Source organism: Barbus barbus (genome assembly GCF_936440315.1).
Source record: "Barbus barbus genome assembly, chromosome: 22".
NCBI classification, from domain to species: Eukaryota; Metazoa; Chordata; class Actinopteri; order Cypriniformes; family Cyprinidae; genus Barbus; species Barbus barbus.
In genome coordinates, this window is record NC_136750.1 from 683,050 (window position 1) to 704,465 (window position 21,416).

The 21,416-nt window shown below is 39.5% G+C and overlaps 1 protein-coding gene across 1 annotated transcript; it reads left to right on the top strand.

Moving 5' to 3' along the window:
• Positions 1-4,197: 4,197 nt before the first annotated feature.
• LOC306888151 (P2Y purinoceptor 1-like) lies at positions 4,198-8,607 on the top strand. Its single transcript, XM_079446311.1, has 2 exons — positions 4,198-4,405; positions 5,513-8,607. The coding sequence occupies exon 2, from the start codon at positions 5,540-5,542 to the stop codon at positions 6,605-6,607; it is 1,068 nt and encodes a 355-aa protein (XP_079302437.1). The 5' UTR covers positions 4,198-4,405; positions 5,513-5,539; the 3' UTR covers positions 6,608-8,607.
• The last annotated feature ends 12,809 nt before the right edge of the window (positions 8,608-21,416 follow it).

The following is a 21,416-nucleotide window of genomic DNA, read 5'->3' on the forward strand; positions in this document are numbered from 1 at the left end:
CCCATGCATGTAATATGCGAGATAATGCATAAAATAAAAAATAAGCCCGTATGGGTGATAAAGATCTTGTATGAGCCTGCCAAGGTTTACTTTGCTGGCTGGTTATTCTTCATTCCTTACATAACCATGTGTGACAAACAATACACATTAAGTTCCAGTATTGCTTTGTAAATATAGTGGGCTAATAGTGCCATCACTCAAACTGAGCTATTATAAACTCTTTATATGCAATACATTTAAAGACTTCTCTGTATAAATGTCATCAGATTGTTCAGCTTTTATATCCTGAGGTCGCTCGCTGACAGAAGAGGAGGGCAGGTGAGCGGAAAGATGGACTTTCCTGTACAGTGAACAGAGTAAGAAGACATTAGGATCAATAATGTCAGTTTTGACAAATATCTGAAGCAACACAAGAGGAAGAGAGGGCGCAGAAGCGAGAGATGGACGAACTGTGCTCATGCTGCATGAAACGATCGATATATATGTGATCTTTCAGTGGCATTACCATATTAGACACAGTTAACACAATAATATTACATAATATATGAAAAACACAAAGATGCTGATGACAGAAGTGCACATATCCGGCTGGAGTCGGACAGGCAGACCACAGCTAATAGACTCCTATTCTGTGGGCTGCTGCTTTATTCACGTGTTCAGTCTCTGCCAGGTTTCTGTAAAACGCTGCCTTAGTAATTATCTCAAGTGATTCAGTCAAAACTCATGAAAAATAGATGGTCATGCATATATCTCCACAGTTTCCACAGAGGTCTTCCTTTCTTTTCCCAGATTAGGCTGACCACTGGATTGATGAATTTCCCCTGCGTTTATTATTACACTTCAGTGGGGCTGAAATTAGTGTAATTTGGGTGAAAAGTCCAGGCTGTTCTCAATCTAAATGTCTGTAAATGTAATCAAAACCTTCAAAAGAACTCTGGATTGCATGGTTTCTCTCTGACAGAATTATGATGCATCTAACACAGATATTATCGGTAAGCACTGATTTAGAATTTGTGGGTGTGTACTGTATGTGCAAGAAAAAAAAAATGTTTACTTCCACCAAAATAGCAAGACAAATCTCTGTAAATATTCAATTAAAGCAGTCCAATCTGTGAGCGAATGGCCTTTGGCTTGTGTAAGCATCAGCAAGAGGGTTTTTCTCATGCTGTCAAACACAGAGGAACAGGTGCAGCTTGATCCTTGCCTTTTTCACTAACTCTCTCTCTATCTGCCAGATCTCGTCTCTGCACAGCTGGGATCAGGATGTTTATGTGTACACATGTGCATGTGAAACACACACTCGCTCTCACACACACACTCACAGGACACAAGGTACTTCAGTGCACCAATTTAGTTGCACAGCAGTGGGTTTGCATGACCTGTAACCATCGAGAAGAGAAAATACTGTTAGCCACAATGGAGGAACAAACCTGCAGGGGGAAAAAAAAATGAATAAAAATTGATTAATAGGAAAATAAATAAAGGAGTAAATTAAAACAAATGTAATTATGTAGTCCTAAAGTAATTTTGCATTACATTTTTATATATTGGGACTCCATAAGCATATATATTATAATTATTACTGTTAGTAATTTCTTAAAAATGTATTTAAAATATTTAAAAGAATATACTTCTTTCTATTGTGCAAATAGCCTATGTCCCACTAATGCTGTTTTTCACTGCTTATCTCTTCATCCAAGGTCAAGAATTGTGCTGCATTTCCCAGGAATGCTTTTCATTCTTCTTTAAGTTATATTTATCCAAGTGTGTGTGTGTGTGTGTGTGAGTGTGAGTGTGAGTGTGTGTGTGTGTGTGTGTGTCTGTGTGTGTGTGTCTGTGTGTGTGTGTGTGTGTGTGTGTGTGTCTGTGTGTGAGTGTGAGTGTGAGTGTGTGTGTGTGTCTGTGTGTGTGTGTGTGTGTGTGTGAGTGTGAGTGTGAGTGTGTGTGTGTGTGTGTGTGTGTGTGTGTGTGTCTGTGTGTGTGTGTGTGTGTGTGTGTGTGTGTGAGTGTGAGTGTGAGTGTGTGTGTGTGTGTGTGTGAGTGTGTGTGTGTGTGTCTGTGTGTGTGTCTGTGTGTGTGTGTCTGTGTGTGTGCGTGTGTGTGAGTGTGTGTGTGTGTGTGTGTGTGTGTGTGTGTGTGTGTGTGACTTTCATCACATACATTCAGCCAACTCTGCCTCAACAGAAAAGGGGAAGATTCCCTCCATAATTCTTCATTGTGGCACTTCTCGCTTCCGTTTCTGTCTGTGTGTGTGTGATTGTAGATGCTGTGTATTCAGTGTTTTCAGCCTTGAAATAGATACTGTATCTTCCGTCAGAGTCTCCTCAGTAATAGTGAAACCTCTGTCTGTTCTTCAGTTCTCTATAGCCTTGACTGCAGACTAAACACACAGAAAAGGAAAACAATCTGATGTTCCTGTCATTCATAGCCAGTTTACAGTGGCGCTTCCACAAAGCTGATAAATACCTCTACAATTGCATGGAAACATCTGCTGCTCGAGACAATAATCTCTGATTATTATTTTGCGACTTTCAAAGAATGTGGAACATAAAGTGACATCAAAAGTGATCAGATGAAGGACACATACAATGAAGGGAAAATATATCACTGTCATATATTGTGGAAAACTTTGTGGCCTTATTTCTAAACTGAGCTGCATGATCAAAGTATGATGAATGAGATTGCACCGTGATGATAAAAGCATGATATTTCCAGAAAAGTCTGTTGCAAATAGCATTTCGCTTTTCTAACTGTTTCTATGAAGTTTGTTACCAAAACATTTTGGCTGTAGCCTATCCCCAACTGGAAAAAATAAAATAAAAAATATGATAAATAAAAATTATAAATCATTTTAAATTCCAAAACAGACCCTGTTTTTTTAGGGTTGCTATTTCTCTGTAGTCATAATGTGTGTGCGAGAGAGCAAGTTTATTCATGCAATAGCTTTGCTTTTGTCATCTTTTCATTACACATTACGCAGGATTGGTTATGCTTTTCCAATCACACTTGAGCTGCTGCAGATGCAACTCTCATGTATTTCTTGCACAAACTCATCAGCTGGTAAAACCTGTTTCTGTGGCCCGGACAAGCAGCTTCTGCTCGACATTTAAGTTTTCTAAGTGAAGCATAATGTGAGTCTGAGCTCGGCTGTGCAGTAAAGCAGACTGTGAGCACATGCAGAACCGAAACAAGAAGCGATTACAGCTCATTATCCGCCCCTCCTTCAGACACACAACAGTAGCGACGAAACTCCTCAGACTGGCGCGCGCTCGCGATTCATCAGAGTCGACTCGCTCGAGCGGTTCATTTCAATGATTCAGTTCTTTTAGAAGATGAAGAAAAGTGTTATTTAAATTATTAAAACAAACGATTTAAGGACAACAATAGTGTGCATCCACACAAGTTTCTTAGAACAAAACAACCAATAATAAAAAAAGAAGGGAAGCACATTAGTAGCCTATAGGGACCAATTCTTACTATTAACTATTTGCTTATTAGCATGCCTATTATTAACATATTGTCTGTTTATTAGTGCTTATAAAGCACATATTCTGCATCCCTAATCCTAGCCAATATACCTAAACTTAACAACTACCTTACTAACTAATAAGCAGCAAATTAGGAGTTTATTGAGTCAAAAGTTGTGGTTTGTTAATAGCGAGAATTGGGCCTTAAATTAACGTGTGACCAAAAGAATAAAAAAGAATAATAAATAATAATGCCAGAAGACAGTCTGTGGCGGTATAAACGTGAAAGAATAGGCATGCAATATATTCTGCAAATGTAGAACTTTTTGCATTTAAAGAATAATTTAACATGGTATGCCATATTATTCTGATGCATACTATTCAGACTCATTCTGATTCTGATATTAAATTTCGATGTACTAAACTTTACTATAACGACGGATTTATTTCAGAATAAAGGGTTAATCTATGATTTATTTATGATTTTATGGCTTGAGTTATTTCAGTTAATTATTGTTTTATAATGCACAAATGTTTACTTAAATAGCCTATTACTATTTATTAATATGTCATTGCCTACGTATATTTATGAGGTGAATTCAGGTAAACTGGAACACGTTTTGCCTTCGAAATGACTGGATTAGTGGAAGTCTGTTCCACTCGATGGCGTCACTTGTATTGGAGACACTAAATGCGTCGAGATGGGTTATGACTCGGCCTCTTTATAGTTGCATTCCTCCTCGTACAGTGATTCATATGAATCATTAAAGAAGAGCCGGTTCAGCCAGAGGGATTCGCTCGCAGCAGTGAGTGTCGTGTGTTCTCCGGTGGCGGTGTCGGTGCGAGAGAGAGTCGGGGACGCGGGCTCTGATGCGTGCTGCTGTCGGTTCCGCTGAACGCGCTGGAGGAATGCGGGATGAACGCGCTTCTGGCTGCTGGTGAGTGACATCGACTTTTGCTCTTCGGTTCCAACGAGTTGCTGATTTCGCAATGGCTGCTCCGGAGCCAAATGACTTATTATTGTATTGTTTTCATGTTCATGTCCCTACTGAAGAGGGTTATTATAACTGCTGTTATTTACTGCCACATCAGATGCTTCTAAACCAAGTCCAGAATCACGCACACATGCTTTGTGACGTAAATTCTACAAAAATGAAGATATGGCGCAGGATACGAGACAGAATCCAACTATAATAGTCTATTTAAAACAAGCAATTCGTTAGAAATAATGTGAATAATAATCATTTTACTGTGCAATCTTAAATGAAGTCATATCTTCAGATCGTGCATTAAAAATCAAATATACAATCTGAAAAACATTCACCCTGTAAAAACATGCACTCAACTTTAATGTCTCTTTGGTAATATGCCAAAGCTGTGGGTGTGTGGCGTATATATAGGTAAATATGATATACATATCATAAGCTGCTCTGAGAAGTTATTAATGAAGTTATTGGCCCTGCAGTAAGTGCAGATATGAGTCCATATAATCATTGCTTGCCTATATTTATGCCATAAGCATCTTTGTTTTGCATTTTTCCAGTTACGGTGTTTTATCTTTTTCTGATTTCAGTGAAATTCAAAGTCAGTACTGCATTCTAGCTATTAATCTATTAACATTTACTATTTGTGTATATTTAAAAAAATATTGATTTTTGTTAGAAAAACAGCCCAAATGCATAATGCATCAACTTTCATTTTATTAAAGCTTTTTTTTTAACTTTAAACGTTCATAATTCAATTTATTTGTATAGAGATTTTCACAATGCAAATCGTCCCAAAGCAGCTTTACAGAGAGTTAAAGTTTCTATATTATATTCAGTGCTGACTATCTCAAGTTGATGTCTATATGGTAGAAATGTACAGTAAAAATCATGCAGTTAGTTAATGACGTGTAATCAATGTTCTAATGGATATTGGAACGATTAAAAACAATTAAAAGGGGAAAGTATTTAATGCATTATAATCTATGATAAAAACGCTTGTCTCTGGAGCATATTTGAGTCTGAACAGGTTAATAATGTAGGTGAATCGTTTTCTCATAGATCGCAGACCTGCTGATCCTTGACAACATGACGGCGGAGTTTAGTAACCTGACGTCGCTCATGAACAACGTGAGCGAGTTTTCCAACCACACGGCGAGATGCTCGTTAACCAAGACCGGGTTTCAGTTCTACTATCTCCCCATCGTCTACATCATCGTCTTCCTCACGGGCTTCATCGGAAACAGCTTGGCCATCTGGATGTTCGTGTGTCACATGCGGCCGTGGAGCAGCATCTCCGTCTACATGTTTAACCTGGCGCTGGCAGATTTTTGTTACGTGCTCTCGCTTCCATTCCTCATCTTCTACTACTTCAACAAAACGGACTGGATTTTTGGAGACGTCTTGTGCCGACTGCAGAGGTTCATCTTCCACGTCAATCTCTACGGAAGCATCCTGTTCCTCACATGCATCAGCGTGCACAGATACTCTGGCGTCGTGCATCCGCTCAAATCGCTCGGGAGGCTAAAAAAGAAAAACGCTGTTCGCACCGTCGCACTCGTTTGGTTCATAGTCGTGGTTGGCATCTCTCCCATACTTTATTACTCGCGAACCGGCCCTAAGAAGGGGTTAACGACGTGTTATGACACCACAACCGAAGACGAGCTGCCTGGATACTTCATTTACAGCATGTGCATGACGGTGTTTGGCTTTTGCATCCCGTTCATCATCATCCTCAGCTGCTATGGCGGCATCGTCAAAGCCCTCATATGCAACGACATGGACAACGCACCGCTGAGGAAGAAGTCCATATACCTGGTCATCATCGTGCTTACAGTGTTCGCCGTCTCCTACCTGCCCTTCCACGTTATGAAGAACCTCAACATGAGAGCACGACTGTATTTCCAGAGTCCAGAAATGTGTGCCTTCAACAACCGCGTTTATGCCACCTACCAGGTGACCCGTGGACTGGCCAGTCTCAACAGCTGCGTGGATCCAATCCTGTACTTTCTGGCTGGAGACACATTCAGACGCAGGCTGTCCAGAGCCACCAAAAAGTCCTGCAGGAAAGGAGATAACCCCCTGCAGTCCAAGAGCGAGGAGACGGCGCTGAACAGCCTGCCAGAGTACGTCCAGAACGGGGACAATCGAGTCTGAGCTTCCCTTAGACCCAGGCTTTATAGATGCACACTACCAGTCAAACACTTTTCAACAGTAACATTTTTAATGTTTTTTAAAGAAGTCTCTTCTGCTCATCAAGCCTGCATTTATTTGATCCAAAGTACAACAAAAGCTGTAAAATTTTGAAATGTTTTTACTATTAAAAATAACTGCTTTCTATTTGAATATATTTAAAATGCAATTTATTCCTGTGCTTTCAAACCTGAATTTTTAGCATCATTTCTCCAGTCACATGATTCTTCAGAAATCATTCTTATGTTGTGATTTGCTGCTTATTATGTTGAAAACAGCTGAGTAGATTTTTTTTTTTCAGGTTTCTTTGATGAATAGAAAGTTGTTTATCTAAAATAGAAATCTTTTGTTACTTTATAAATAACTTTATCACCACTTTTGATCAATTTAAAGCATCCTTGCTAAATAAAAGTATTAATTTCTATAATTTCTTTCCCAAACAAAAGAAAATTATACTGTCTCCAAGCTTTTGAATGGTATAGTGTATAAAGTTACATAAGCTTTTTATTTCAGATAAATGCTGGTTTAATAAATCTTTGGATCTTTCTATTCATCAAATAATCTTGAAAAAAAATTTACTCAACTGTTTTAAATATTGCTAATAATAATCAGAAATGTTTCTTAAACAGTAAATCAGTATATTATTATGATTTCTGAAGATCATGTGACACTGAAGACTGGAGGAATGATGCTGAAAATACAGCTGCAGATCACAGAAATAAATTACACTTTAACACATATTCACAGAGAAAACAGCTGTTTGAAATAGTAAATAATATTTATTATTTCACAATATTACTGCTTTTTCTGTATTTTGAATCAAATAAATGCAGGCTTGGCGAGCAGAGGAGACTTCTTTAAAAACCATTAAAAATCTTACTGTTCAAAATAGTTTGACAGGTAGTGTAGAGTATTGGAAATCACTGTACTGTACTCCGGTCAATGTTACTCCTCCTGTGTTGCTTTTAACATTTTCATCAAATGTGATTTTACTGAATTAATGTTCACTAACCATCGAAATATAACAAGCACTGGCGTTTTAGTTTAAGACGCTCGAACGGCGTCTCTGTGATCTGTTATGTCCTCAGTGAATAGTTAAGATGCACTATAGATATTTTCTCGTAATTAATTGTCTACATGTACGTTTAAAGAATCTGAGATGTGTTTGTGAATTGATGTGTATTCTGCTGTTACTGTAAAGATGTGTGACTCGTAAGAATATCAGCCCGTGAATTATGAAGGGACTCTTATAGCCATGTTTTAAATAGTCGATAAATACTGTAATGTATTTCTCTTTAATGATCTGCAGTATTTAAAGTTCAAACAAATACAGAGACCTAAATGAAAAGTACATTAACGGCTCTTTATTATCAGGTCTACCAAAAACTGGCGGGTTGTAGAAGAATAGAATAGTATTGCATGTATTGTTTTTTTTTTGTTTTTTCTTTTTTTCACCTTCTGATTAATTATCATATTTTTTGAAAACATGCAATGTAGTTACAATTAGGCAGCGCATTACTGGTCAAAAGTGTGGAATAATTAAGATTTTTTTAATGTTTCTGCAAGAAGTTTCTTCTGCTCACTATGGCTGCATTTATTTGATCAAAAATACAGTACAAATTGTCCATTTCAAATTGTCAATTTAAAAAGCAGTTTTCTATGTGAATATCTGTTACAATGTAATTTATTGCTGTGATGCAAAGCTGAATTTTCAACATCATTACTCCAGTCTTCAGTGTCAGAGATTTCTGTCAAAAAAAAAAACAAGTTGAAGTTGAGCTTTATTGTCATTCTGCTACATGTGGGGACATACAGTGGAACGAAATGTCGTGCCTTGCAGGACCACGGTGCTACATAAATACAGACATACAACAATGAAGTAAAAAACACTATAAACCTATACACTACTAACCTACTGACAGATTTAACTATAAGTATACTATATATAAATATTTACCCTATACAAACTAAAAAAATAAAAGATAAAAAATACAAACTATACGAATGCTTCACAAATACTATACATGTGCAAAGAGAAACATTTTGAGTCAAGCAGCTGGTTGGGGAACAGTGCAGGATGATTTGTAGTGCATGAGCATGTAAACATACATATATTGCTGAGTCTTGTGTGGGATTGTGTTCACGCAGCAGTGTGTGTAAGTGTCTAGTGCACATAGAGGAGAGCGTGTTACTACAGGTGGTTTGTACAGGCCCACTCACCTGTGTGTAGCACACTTCCAATTGCACAAAAAAAACTTCCATACAGTTTTTTCTTTGGTGTGGTAAGGTTGGGGGGGGGGGTGTTTGGGTTGGGGAGTGGTCCGTGTTTCAGGAGGTAGGGGTTTGCATGGGGCTTCAGAGGGGGGTGGGTGGTTTGAGTTCAGGGCTCTCACAGCCTGGGGGTAAAAGCTGTTGAGCAGTCTGGCGGAGCGGGCTCTGATGCTCCGGTACCGTCTTCCTGATGGTAGGAGCTGGAAGAGACTGTGGGAGGGATGGGTGGAGTCCTTCACGATGCTGTTGGTTTTGCTGGAGCATCGTGTAAGGAAGATGTCCAGGATGGAGGGGAGAGGGGCACCGATGATCTTTGCAGCTGTGTTCACTGTCCGCTGGAGGGTCTTGCGGTCAGCAGCACTGCAGTTCCCGTACCAGACAGTGATGCAGCTGGTCAGCACACTCTCAATGGTGCCTCTGTAGAATGTGGTGAGGATGGGTGGAGGGAGACTTACTCTTTTCAGCCAGCGGAGAAAGTGTAGGCTCTGTTGTGCCTTTTTGGAGAGTGACATGGTGTTGGTGGTCCAGGTGAGATCCTCTTTGATGTGCACCCCCAGGAATTTAGTGCTGCTGACTCTCTCCACAGTCGAGCTGTCGATGGTCAGTGGGGGGTGGTCAACGGAGTTTCTCCTGAAGTCCATCACAACCTCCTTTGTCTTCTCCACATTGAGGGACAGGTTGTTAGTGCCACACCATTCAGCCAGCTGTGCCACTTCCTCTCTGTAGTGCGTTTCATCGTTGTTGCTGATGAGACCTACCACTGTTGTGTCATCAGCAAACTTGATGATGTGGTTGGAGCTGAACTTGGCAGTGCAGTCGTGGGTCAGCAGTGTGAAGAGCAGCGGGCTAAGCACACAGCTTTGTGGGGCCCCTGTGCTCAGTGTGGTAGAGCTCGAGGTGTTGTGGCCGACACGGACTGACTGAGGTCTTCCGGTTAGAAAGTCCAGCATCCAATTACACAGGGAATTGTTAAGGCCCAGCAGCTTTAGTTTATTTATGAGCTGTTGTGCATGGCTAGCCTCTCAAAGCACTTCGTCATGATTGGAGTCAATGCTATGGGACAGTAGTCATTTAAACAGGACACAGGTGATTTCTTTGGTACCGGTATGATTGTTGTGGATTTGAGACATGTGGGGACGACTGCCTGGCTCAGCGAGGTGTTGAAGATATCTGTTAGGACATCTGTCAGCTGTGCAGCACAGTCTCTCAGAACATGGCCAGGTATGTTGTCAGGACCCGCAGCCTTGCGTGGGTTAATTCTAAATAGGGTCTTCCTTACGTCGGTTGGAGACAGACAGAGTGCTTGGTCGTTGGGAGGTGTGGCCAGTTTTTGTGCAAGTGTGTCATTTTGCATTTAAAACCGTGAATAAAAGTGGTTGAGTGCATCGGGGATGGATGTGTCATTATGAATCATAATCATAATTAATCCAAATTTTAGGTTGGTTGTGTAAAACAAAACAAAACAAAACATTGGTGTGCCCATGTAGGCCAAAAAAAAAACCAAACAAAAAAAACTTAGCACTTTCTTTTCATTGTTATAGCTGAATCGTGTCAAGCAATTCAAGTCGTTTACTGTATGTTGCATGAGGTTTAATGCACTGATTTGCTGAAGTGCTTTAAATGACTATCCTAGCCCTGTCTGTTGTGCGTCTGAGAGGTTTGCGTTTGTAGCTCCGCTTTTTTATTGAACCTTACTTTCACTCTCTGTTGTTTAAAGTGATATTATATAACTTAATTCCCACCATATTTCTGGTATTATCTATCACACTAATCTAACTAATTTGATCGTTCACTTTTTAAAACCGCGAGTGCAGAGCATCAGCTGGTTAGCTTGTTACTCGCGGTTCCATTCGCGTTTCTATTCGCGCCTATTATTGTTTTATTTTTTCTCACTCCGTTTTTCACGGGTTCATCAAACAACAGTGGTAAGTTAAGTTGGTATCATTCATCAGTCACGGTGAGTAATGGCTTCTTCTCCTGCTATTGTTGTTTGCACTTCATGTCACATGTATAGTTTATCTCTCTCTGTCGGCGATGAGGGATTCACATGTGATAAATGCAGGGAATAGTTAGGCTGACAGAGAAGGTTTCAGAATTAGAGACACGCATCCAAACTTTAGTTGAGGACAGTAAGAATGTGAGGGCTGTAGATACTGCTTTGGATGCGACTAGCTCAGGGAGTCCTGTACATTGTTCGGTTCCGGTTGAGCCCGTGCAGCAGGGCAGCTGGGTGACTGTGAGGCGGTCTAGTCGCGGGTCAAAACACCACTCTTCCGTTCTGATCAGAACATCAAACAGGTTCTCCCCACTCAGTGACGCACCCACTGAGAAACCCGATGAAAGTGCTCTGGTTATTGGTGATTCTATTGTACGGAATGTGAAGACAGAGACACCAGCCACCATAGTCCAATGTTTATCGGGAGCCAGAGCGCCTGACATTTTGGCAAATTTAAAAGTGCTGGCTAATGCTAAACGTAAATTCAGTAAGATTGTTATCCACGTCTGCGCTAATGATGTTCGACTTCGCCAGACGGAGATCACTAAAAATAATGTTAAAGAGGTATGTGAACTTGCACGTATGATGTCAGACACTGTAATATGCCCTGGTCCGCTCCCTGCTTACTGTGGCGATGAGATTCATAGCAGACTGTCGTCACTCAATGGCTGGATGTCTAAGTGGTGCCCGCAGAATAACATAGACTTTATAGACAATTGGACGAGCTTTTGGGGCAGACCTGACCTGTTGAAAAGAGATGGTGTTCTTCCCTCCTGGGGTGGTGCCGCTCTTCTCTCTAGAAATATGGCACATAGTCTTAGAGTTCGTACTTACATTTATTCATTTAGCTGACGCTTTTATCCAAAGCGACTTACAGTGCTATATACGTCAGAGGTCGCACGCCTCTGGAGCAACTAGGGGTTAAGTGTCTTGCTCAGCGACACATTGGTGTCTCACAGTGGATTTGAACCCGGGTCTCTCACACCAAAGGCATGTGTCTTATCCACTGCGCCATCACCACCCCACTTGACTAACTGGGGCCCAGGTCAGGAAGCAGACAGACTGGCTAAACCGACCGTCTGCTAGCCACCTTACGTCACAGAAGTCAGTTAATTCTCAGCACATAGAGACTCATTCACCCAGATATCACACTATAGAGACTGTGTCTGTTCTCCAAACTAGAAAATACAGAAAACGTCCAAACCAAATTAAGAGTAACAATTGAATTGATGTTCAACAAATACAATTTTTTTACAATACAGAGAAACAATTGATAAAGCTTGGCTTACTGAATATCAGGTCCCTTTCTACAAAAGCACTTTTTGTAAATGATTTGATCAATGATAATAATATAGATTTGCTCTTGACAGGAACATGGCTAAAACCAGATGAATACATTACTTTAAATGAGTCCACCCCCCAAGACTACTGCTATAAAAATGAGCCGCGTCCGCAAGGTAAAAGGGGAGGTGTTGGTACAATTTATAGCAATATTCTCAGTATTTTTCAGAGGGCAGGCTTTAAGTATAACTTGTCTGAAGTTATGGTGCTGCGTATAACATTATCTAGAGAAACACGTTAGTGATAAATCCCCTGTGATGTTTGTACTGGCTACTGTATACAGGCCACCAGGGCACCATACAGACTTTATTAAAGAATTTGCTGATTTTCTATCTGAGTTAGTACTGGCTGCAGATAAAGTCTTAATTGTTGGCGATTTTAATATCCGTGTCGATAATGAAAAAGATGCACTAGGATCAGCATTCATAGACATTCTGAACTCTATTGGGGTTAGACAACACGTTTCAGGACCTACTCATTGTCGAAATCATACTCTAGGTTTAATACTGTCACATGGAATTGATGTTAGTGGTGTTGAAATTCTGCAGCAAAGCGATGATATCTCAGATCATTATCTAGTCTTGTGTAAACTCCATATAGCTAAAACTGTAAATTCTACTCCTTGTTACAAGTATGGTAGAACCATCACTTCAACCACAAAAGACTGCTTTGTAAGTAATCTTCCTGATTTATCTCAATTCCTCAGCATATCCAACAGCGCAGAAAAACTTGATGATGTAACAGAAACTATGGACTCTCTCTTTTCTAGCACTTTAGATACAGTTGCTCCTTTACGCTTAAGGAAGATCAAAGAAAACAGTCTGACTCCGTGGTATAATGAGTACACTCACACCCTAAAGAGAGCAGCCTGGAAAATGGAGTGCAGATGGAGGAAAACAAAACTAGAGGTATTTCGTATAGCCTGGTGGGAAAATACCCTATCCTACAGAAAAGCATTAAAAACTGCTAGATCTGATTACTTTTCGTCTCTTCTAGAAGAAAACAAACATAACCCCCGGTATTTATTCAATACAGTCACTAAATTAACGAAAAATAAAGCATGAACAGGTGTTGGCATTTCCCAAAAGCACAGCAGTCATGACTTTATGAACTACTTTACTTCCAAGATAGATTCTATCAGAGATAAAATTGTAATATACATCAGATATTGTGCACTATAGATCCCCTGAGGAACAATTTCACTCATTCTCTACTATAGGAGAGGAAGAATTGTATAAATTTGTTAAATCATCTAAACCAACAACATGTATGTTTGACCCTGTTCCATCTAAACTACTAAAAGAGCTGCTTCCAGAAGTCATAGATCCTCTTTTGGCTATTATTAATTCATCACTGTCATTAGGATATGTCCCTAAAACCTTCAAATTGGCTGTTATTAAGCCTCTCATTAAAAAACCACAACTTGACCCCAACGATTTAGTTAATTACAGATCGATCTCAAATCTACCTTTTCTGTCAAAGATACTAGAAAAGGTAATATCCTCGCAATTATATTCCTTCTTAGAGAAAAATAGTATTTGTGAGGAATTCCAGTCAGGATTTAGACCGTATCATAGTACTGAGACTGCTCTCATTAGAGTTACAAACGACCTGCTTCTATCATCATGGTTGTATCTATCTATTAGTGCTACTGGATCTTAGCACTGCGTTCGACACTATCGACCACAACATTCTTTTAAATAGACTAGAACACTTTGTTAGCATTAGTGGAAGTGAATTAGCATGGTTCAAATCGTACTTATCTGACCGCCATCAGTTCGTAGCAGTGAATGAAGAGGTATCATATCGATCACAAGTGCAGTATGGAGTACCTCAAGGCTCAGTATTAGTGCCGTTACTTTTCACGCTTTACATGTTACCCTTGGGAGATATTATCAGGAGACATGGTGTTAGTTTTCATTGTTATGCTGATGATACTCAGCTCTATATTTCTTCGTGGCCCAGTGAAACACACCAAATTGAGAAACACTGCATTGGCTCCCCATCAAACATCGTATAGATTTAAAAATCTTGTTAATTACATATAAAGCCCTGAATGGCTTAGCTCCTCAGTACTTGAGAGAGCTCTTATCACATTATAGTCCTCCACGTCTGCTGCGTTCTCAAAACTCTGGCCATTTGATAATACCTAGAATATCAAAATAGACTGCGGGCGGCAGATCCTTTTCCTATTTAGAACCCAAACTCTGGAACAATCTACCTAACACTGTTCAGGAGGCAGACACACTCTGTCAGTTTAAATCTAGATTAAAGACACATTTCTTTAACCTGGCTTACACATAACACACTAATACACTTCTATTATTCAAATCCGTTAAAGGATTTTTAGGCTGCATTAATTAGATCAACCGGAACCGGGAACACTCCCCATAACACATGATGTACTCGTTACATCATAAGAAGAATGGCATCTACGCTAATATTTGTCTGTTTCTATTCTGTTTCTCAGTCCGATGGAGATGATGTCTCCCTGATCATTGGCGGAGGCCGGACACCTGGATGAGCCCTGGGGACATATCCCCAGTCACCGTAGCCACCCAGATCCAGTCCGTATCCAGATCAGATGGTGGATCAGCACCTAGAGACGACCTCTACAGCCCTGAACATCAGCGGAGACCAGGACACCGAGATGAGCGCCAGAGACAGATCTCCAGTGAGGACCCCACCACTTAGACAGCCATCGGGAAAGACCACTGGAACCAGTTGACCCTTACAATCTGACTTTGCTGCAGTTGGAATTGAACTGCTGGTTCGTTTGGTCAGAGGAGAACTGCCCCCGACTGAGTCTGGTTTCTCCCAAGGTTTTTTTCTCCATTCTGTCTCTGATGGAGTTTTGGTTCCTTGCTGCTGTCGCCTCTGGCTTGCTTAGTTGGGGACACTTCATTTCCAGCGATATCGTCGACCTGATTGCAAAGACACTATTTAAACTGAACTGAGCTGGATGATGACATCACTGAATTCAATAATGAAATGCCTTTAACTGAAACTCTTTTTTTTACTTTTCATTTTACATTATTGACACACTATTTTCCTTTTTTGATATTGTGCAGTTGCTTTGACTCAATTTACATTGTTAAAAGCGCTATATAAATAAAGGTGACTCGACTTCAGTATAATTCCACAGGGATTCCATGAAGTTCCTCTCATTCTGCTTTTTCGCTCCATCACTCTGTCTTTTGTTCTGTCTACTGTCCTGTCTGTCTTTAGTTTCTTCACACCCATCTAGTTTAAGCACATAGATATCAGTCACATTGCACACAGTGCCCCATTCTTTTCCCCGAGCGCCACAACTCTTTGTCCCTCTCACAGGAAAGAACAAGACGGGAAGGGGAATGAGGGAGGAATAAATAAAGCTGCATTTTCTTTTCCCCACAGACTTCTCCTAGCCACTCTTTGTGAGGCGAACAAAAGCAGAATGGTTACTGATGGCAAACGGCCTGGGAACTTACATCGCAGGCAGGGTCTCTGAGATTTTCTAAAACAAAGATCTGAAATTGGAGTCTGATTGGAGGGGATGTGTTCTGATCTATATGAATGCGAGCTGCTGTGTTACTAGGGGCTTTCCATGACTTCTGAACAGCTCTCTGTTCTGAGCGTTCAAGGGTCTTAATTCAGCAAATCTATCTCAAAAGCCATTTTGGTTTGCTTTCATCTGGACGTGTGGCTTTTGGCATTGTTGTTTCTGTTTTGATGGATGGTTGAGTCATGCATTCTATTTTTTTAGCGCTGTGTACTTAGAAAGAGTGATGAAATATTCTTGTGAATTACATCAGTCAAGCATAATCAACATTTGTGCCAGCCAACTACAATGAGCCACCTGTGTCATTGGATTTCTTTGTAAAGGTGTGTAAGTTTGTATTCAGAAGACTCTCTGTGTGTGTGTGTGTGTGCCTATAAATGGATTAATACGGCAGTCAGCAAGCGTGCTTCTGCATGCTTATGTTTGCTCCTGTGGACTTTCACTTTGTTTGCAGGAAGGAAGAGGCCTGACAATGCCATGCAGACTCTGTCAGGCCTGCCGAGGCACGAAAATCACTCCTCCTCCATCTCCTGTAACACCGTTTAGAGCTTCACACTTCACACAGAGGAGATGGGTGGAGAATGAGAGAGGAGGAGCGAAGAGATGCAGCGAAACGGAAGGAACAAAGCTTTACAGAGGAGTGCAGGAGGATCACTCTCACACAGCTTCCTGAGCCACTGTGTGCTGTACACTGAACACTCGCAGTGTTGGGGAAAGTTACTTTTAAAAGTAATGCATTACAATATTGCGTTACTCCATAAAAAAGTAACTAATTATGTTACTTAGTTACCTATTTATGGAATGTAATGCATAACGTTACTTTTGTGTTACTTTTTAAATCTGGACAGGGCTTGCTTGTTTGTCTTTACTATATGTGACCCTGGAGTCATAAGGGTCAATTTTTTGAAATTGAGATTTATCACCTGAAAGCTGAATAAAGAAGCTTTCCGTTGATGTATGGAATACATCCTATTTGCCGAAATACAACTATTTGAAAATCTGGAATCTGAAATCAAAATATTAAGAAAATCACCTTTAAAGTTGTCCAAGTGAAGTCATTTAGCAATGCATATTACTAATTAAAATTTTAATTTTTATATATTTACAATACACTGTAAAAAGTGATAAGTTGACTTAACTTAAAAAAAATTAGGAAACCCCTTGCCTTAAAATTATCAAGTAAATAATCATTTAAAAATGATTAAATCATTGTCAGGTTCACTTAACTTATTTTTTTTAAATTATTATTTACTTGATAATTTTAAGGCAGCGGGTTTCCTCAATTTTTTTAAGTTAAGTCAACTTATCACTTTTTACAGTATGCTGTTTTACGCCGAATTAACCCTGATTTTCAACATCTTGTGTATTTAACAGGCGCTTTCAACCAAAGTGACTTACATTTCATTAATTCCTTCAAGATGCATTAAATGTAATGTCTTCTCTTATTAGCATCATGCTGCTGCTTTCAGCCACAGACTGAATGCTGACTGAGTATGATAAAGTATTGAAAATAATATGCTCAATTACCATTCAGAGGAGAAAACTGAAGAATGGAATCTCTTCCTGGAAGCATTTCTCAGACACATTGCCCTGTTATTCAGTCATCAGCTGTATTAGAAGACAAATTCTCATCTGTCAGTTTCTAATCCTATTTCTACATCAATTCTCTAGATCAGTGCTTCCCAAACCTGTCCTGGAGGACCCCCTGCCCTGCACATTTTGTATGTCTCCCTAATCAGACACACCTAATTTAGTTCTTGCAGTCTCTATTAACGAGCTGATGAGTGGAATCAGGTGTGTTAGATAAGGGAGACATACAAAAGGTGCAGGGCAGGGGGTCCTCCAGGACAGGTTTGGGAAGCACTGCTCTAGTTCAATAATAGGCTATGCATTGTGCTGCACAAAGCAAGATGACCATTTAAAGATTATTTAGAGCCCACTGTCCTGTTAGAACTGATGCTTCGTCAGCTCAGGCCTCGCTGGAAAAAAAGGGAAAATGAAACACTTTGGAAAGGTGTGATTATAAACTCAGTGTTGTGGAGGTTCTCTGCGTTCACACAGTCAGTGTTTGGAATTGATAAACAGATTCAATAATAGGTGTGAAACAGTCGCGTTCACACTACAGCTTAAAAACAAGAACATAGGCTAGACCAGGGGTTCTCAACCCTGGTCCTCGAGGGCCATTGTCCATCAAGCTCACCTGCCTGTAGCTCACTAGTAATCCTGAACAGCTTGATTGGCTGGTTCAGGTGTGTTTGATTAGGGTTGGAGCTTTACAGGACAGTGGCCCTCGAGGACCAGGGTTGAGAAAGCCTGGGCTAGACCTAGTATTCGAGTCGCTATGAACGAGTCATTTCTCTTTCTGTTTCCGCGATAACCTTGAACATATCATGTAACCACAGTGATAGGAATGAAAGTGGGGGGTGGTGATGGCACAGTGGATAAGACACATGCCTTTGGTGTGAGAGACCCGGGTTCGAATCCACTGTGAGACACCAATGTGTCCCTGAGCAAGACACTTAACCCCTAGTTGCTCCAGAGGCGTGCGACCTCTGACATATATAGCAATTGTAAGTCGCTTTGGATAAAAGCGTCAGCTAAATGAATAAATGTAAATGTAAATGTAAAGTGAATATAAAAGATGGCTACGTCTATTTCACTGAAAACTCTGATCACAGTTTATCCATCAAACCGCATTTGAATCGAGTGGATGATGATCTTTGTGAACTCAGTGTCTATACCTAATCTCAGATAAATGTTGTAAATTTGTAAATGTTCAAGAGACACATTGATATGGAAGCCCGTTTCCGCCACTGAATAAAAACTAAATAAAAAAGGTAATTGTGACTTTTTATTTCACAATTTTTCTCACAGTTGTGAGTGTACATCTCGCAATTGTGAGAAATGAAGTATATTCCGAGATATAATGGCAATTCTGACTTTTTTTTTCTTTCTTAGAATTGTGTGATATAAACTCGCAATTGTGAGAAAAAAAGTCAAAATTGTGAGTCACAATTACCTTTTTTATTTTTTATTCAGTGGCTGAAATGGGCTTTCACAACAAAAAGACTGATGATATAAATTCATGAAATAAATAAAACAAGCCCTGTAAATTAATAACACGCATTATACAGACACTTCATATTTAATAGCATTTGATGATGATTTGTTGATTGGATGATTGTTTGCATGTTTAAGCTGAGTTTTCATTGCATTTACATTATTTGTACCGGCAAGCGTCATAATTTTGGACATTTAGAATAATTTATTTAATTAATTTTGAATAATTTAACGAAAAATCATTTGAATCCTTTTTTCAAAGCTGAAAAATGTTATTCTTCTAGTTATTTAGCTGCATATAGTGTGAACTGGAAGACTGCAGTCACATTCACAGAAAATAGCTTATTGTGTTGCAGAGTGAGGCACAATCACTAGCTGTATTTAACTGGACTGTGAACGTGGAGGCTGTATCAGAAAATGATCATTAAGAACATCTTACTCAACACTCAGCATTTCAAACCCTAATATTTATTTCTGAATTCATCTAAAACTGCTTCAGATTCTCAAGTCGTAACCTCAGCATGCTGCCGTCCCCATGAATTATTCCACCGATGAATTCAGTTATCATGGAATAATTCTTAGACATGGAGAGGAAAAGCACCGCTGTCTGAGAATGAAGTCCATGTTTTCTCCAGCCATGCACTGAACGGAAGTGCTGTGTTTATTCTTCAAGCCCTCCTGACTTCATCTAGCTGTTTATTTACACAAGAAGGGAGAAACAAGGCTTGAGCAGCACAGGACTCACTTTTGCTTTGATGTGATTTGTATGGACAGGTTAAGCTTCTGCCCAGAATGACAGACTTGGTCTTTTATCAGTTAGCTTATGACAAAGTGTTGAGTTGTAACTTGCAGAGTTTGACCCAAAACCGAGCTAAATAGAATACAATTGATTTTTGTTGCCCCAGTTTTATTTGATCTAGAAAAGCTAGAGTATATGCACCTTTTTCAGTGGCGACAACCTTACATCTCAGTGAATGTCAATCTAGTCTTTGTTCTTCTCTTTCAGAACATTTTCTTGGCAGAACATGATGATAGAATTATTTTCTTGTTAAATGAAGGGACTGTATTTGCCATTGAGCCAGCATGTGCAGAGTTATATTGAACTGGTCTTCATGTTGGTCATTTCTTACAGGACAACAGTATTTTCCAACAACCTCAGGCTAAAGATAAAAGCTTTGACTTTGAGTCTGTTAATGAGCTGGCATACTTTTACCTATAATAATGGTTTACTGTATTAAGCTTGAAGGTGTTTATCGCCTAGATGAATGCTAAATTTGAACACGAGCCACTGTTTGTGAGCAATACAGCTGTTATATATTGAGTTATATACTGTGTCAGCCTGTGTTTTTTTTTTGCAGTATAATGCATGCATGTCATTTCTAGTTTCTAATCACGACTACTGTTGTGAAGTTACTGGTTGTGCAACTATGTAGACTTGCAAAAATAAAGGAGACAGTAAACTGAGAGGCGCCTTAGTTTAGCAACTTCCCAGATTTAGCTAAACATTCAGCATTTTTGTTTCTAATCTTAACCATTAGACTGCAATCACAGATTTATAAGAAACAGCTGCACTTCACAAGCAGAACCCAACCCTCAGCTCCTTTGAGAACACTTAACATGAGTGAGAGCAACAATAAGTTCAGTCAGAGCTGTGTTATGGCAGATATTCACACAGATGCTGTACTTCATTTGAGATTCACTAGTATTTAAGAAACAGACTCTGAATGTCTGCATGCTGTGGAAGGTTAAGTATTTCCATTGGCAAACAAGACTGGGAAGATGTTTGCTATGTTGTGCTGAATTGCATATTTCTCTCACTGTTTCTGCAGTATAGTTTATGTATATTGAATAATGCACGTAATATATGCACGATTACTTTGATGACCTGCATCATTTTGCTACATCAAACTTAAAAATGTAATAAAATAAAATAATAGAAACAGTTTTTATTCAATGCACAGCACCCCAAGAATAAAGTTCAACATGAGCCTCTTTCCATCATTTAATTTTTTTTTCTCTATACCTTTTTAATAATTTTTTATTTATTTATTTTTTTCCAGTGTGACAGTTTTTTATTTATTTATGTATTTGGCTCATTTTTACATCGGACTGCCAAAATGTTTAAACTTTTGACATTTTTACACAATTCAAATTTACAAATTATTTCCACCTACAATGCAACTGCGCCCACTCACGTGCAGCCAATTAAAATATATACTGTATATTATTTACTATGTTTAACATATAGTACCAAAATATAGTGTAATACCAAAATACAGCATTCCATTCGGAACCTCACCACTGGTTACAAATAGGATATTTCCCAGTATATTCTTCAATTAGATATGACATTCTTAGTTTTTTTTCCAAGGTCATGTTTGTGATATTCTGCCTCATACTCTGAGATAATAACTGAAGCTTTCTTAAGCCTGAGAGCCGAGAGAGATCAGAGACATCAGCTCTGCGTCAAAGTCGCCAGCCGGGACCTTTAGCCCTGCTTCACTGTAGCGTATGAAGTGGATCTGCTACCTGATGGAAGCAGAGATGAGCGGCTCATAAAAAGC

Bases quoted from the DNA above. Each gene is read 5' to 3' on its own strand.
- LOC306888151 (XM_079446311.1), top strand. From the start codon at position 5,540: ATGACGGCGGAGTTTAGTAACCTGACGTCGCTCATGAACAACGTGAGC.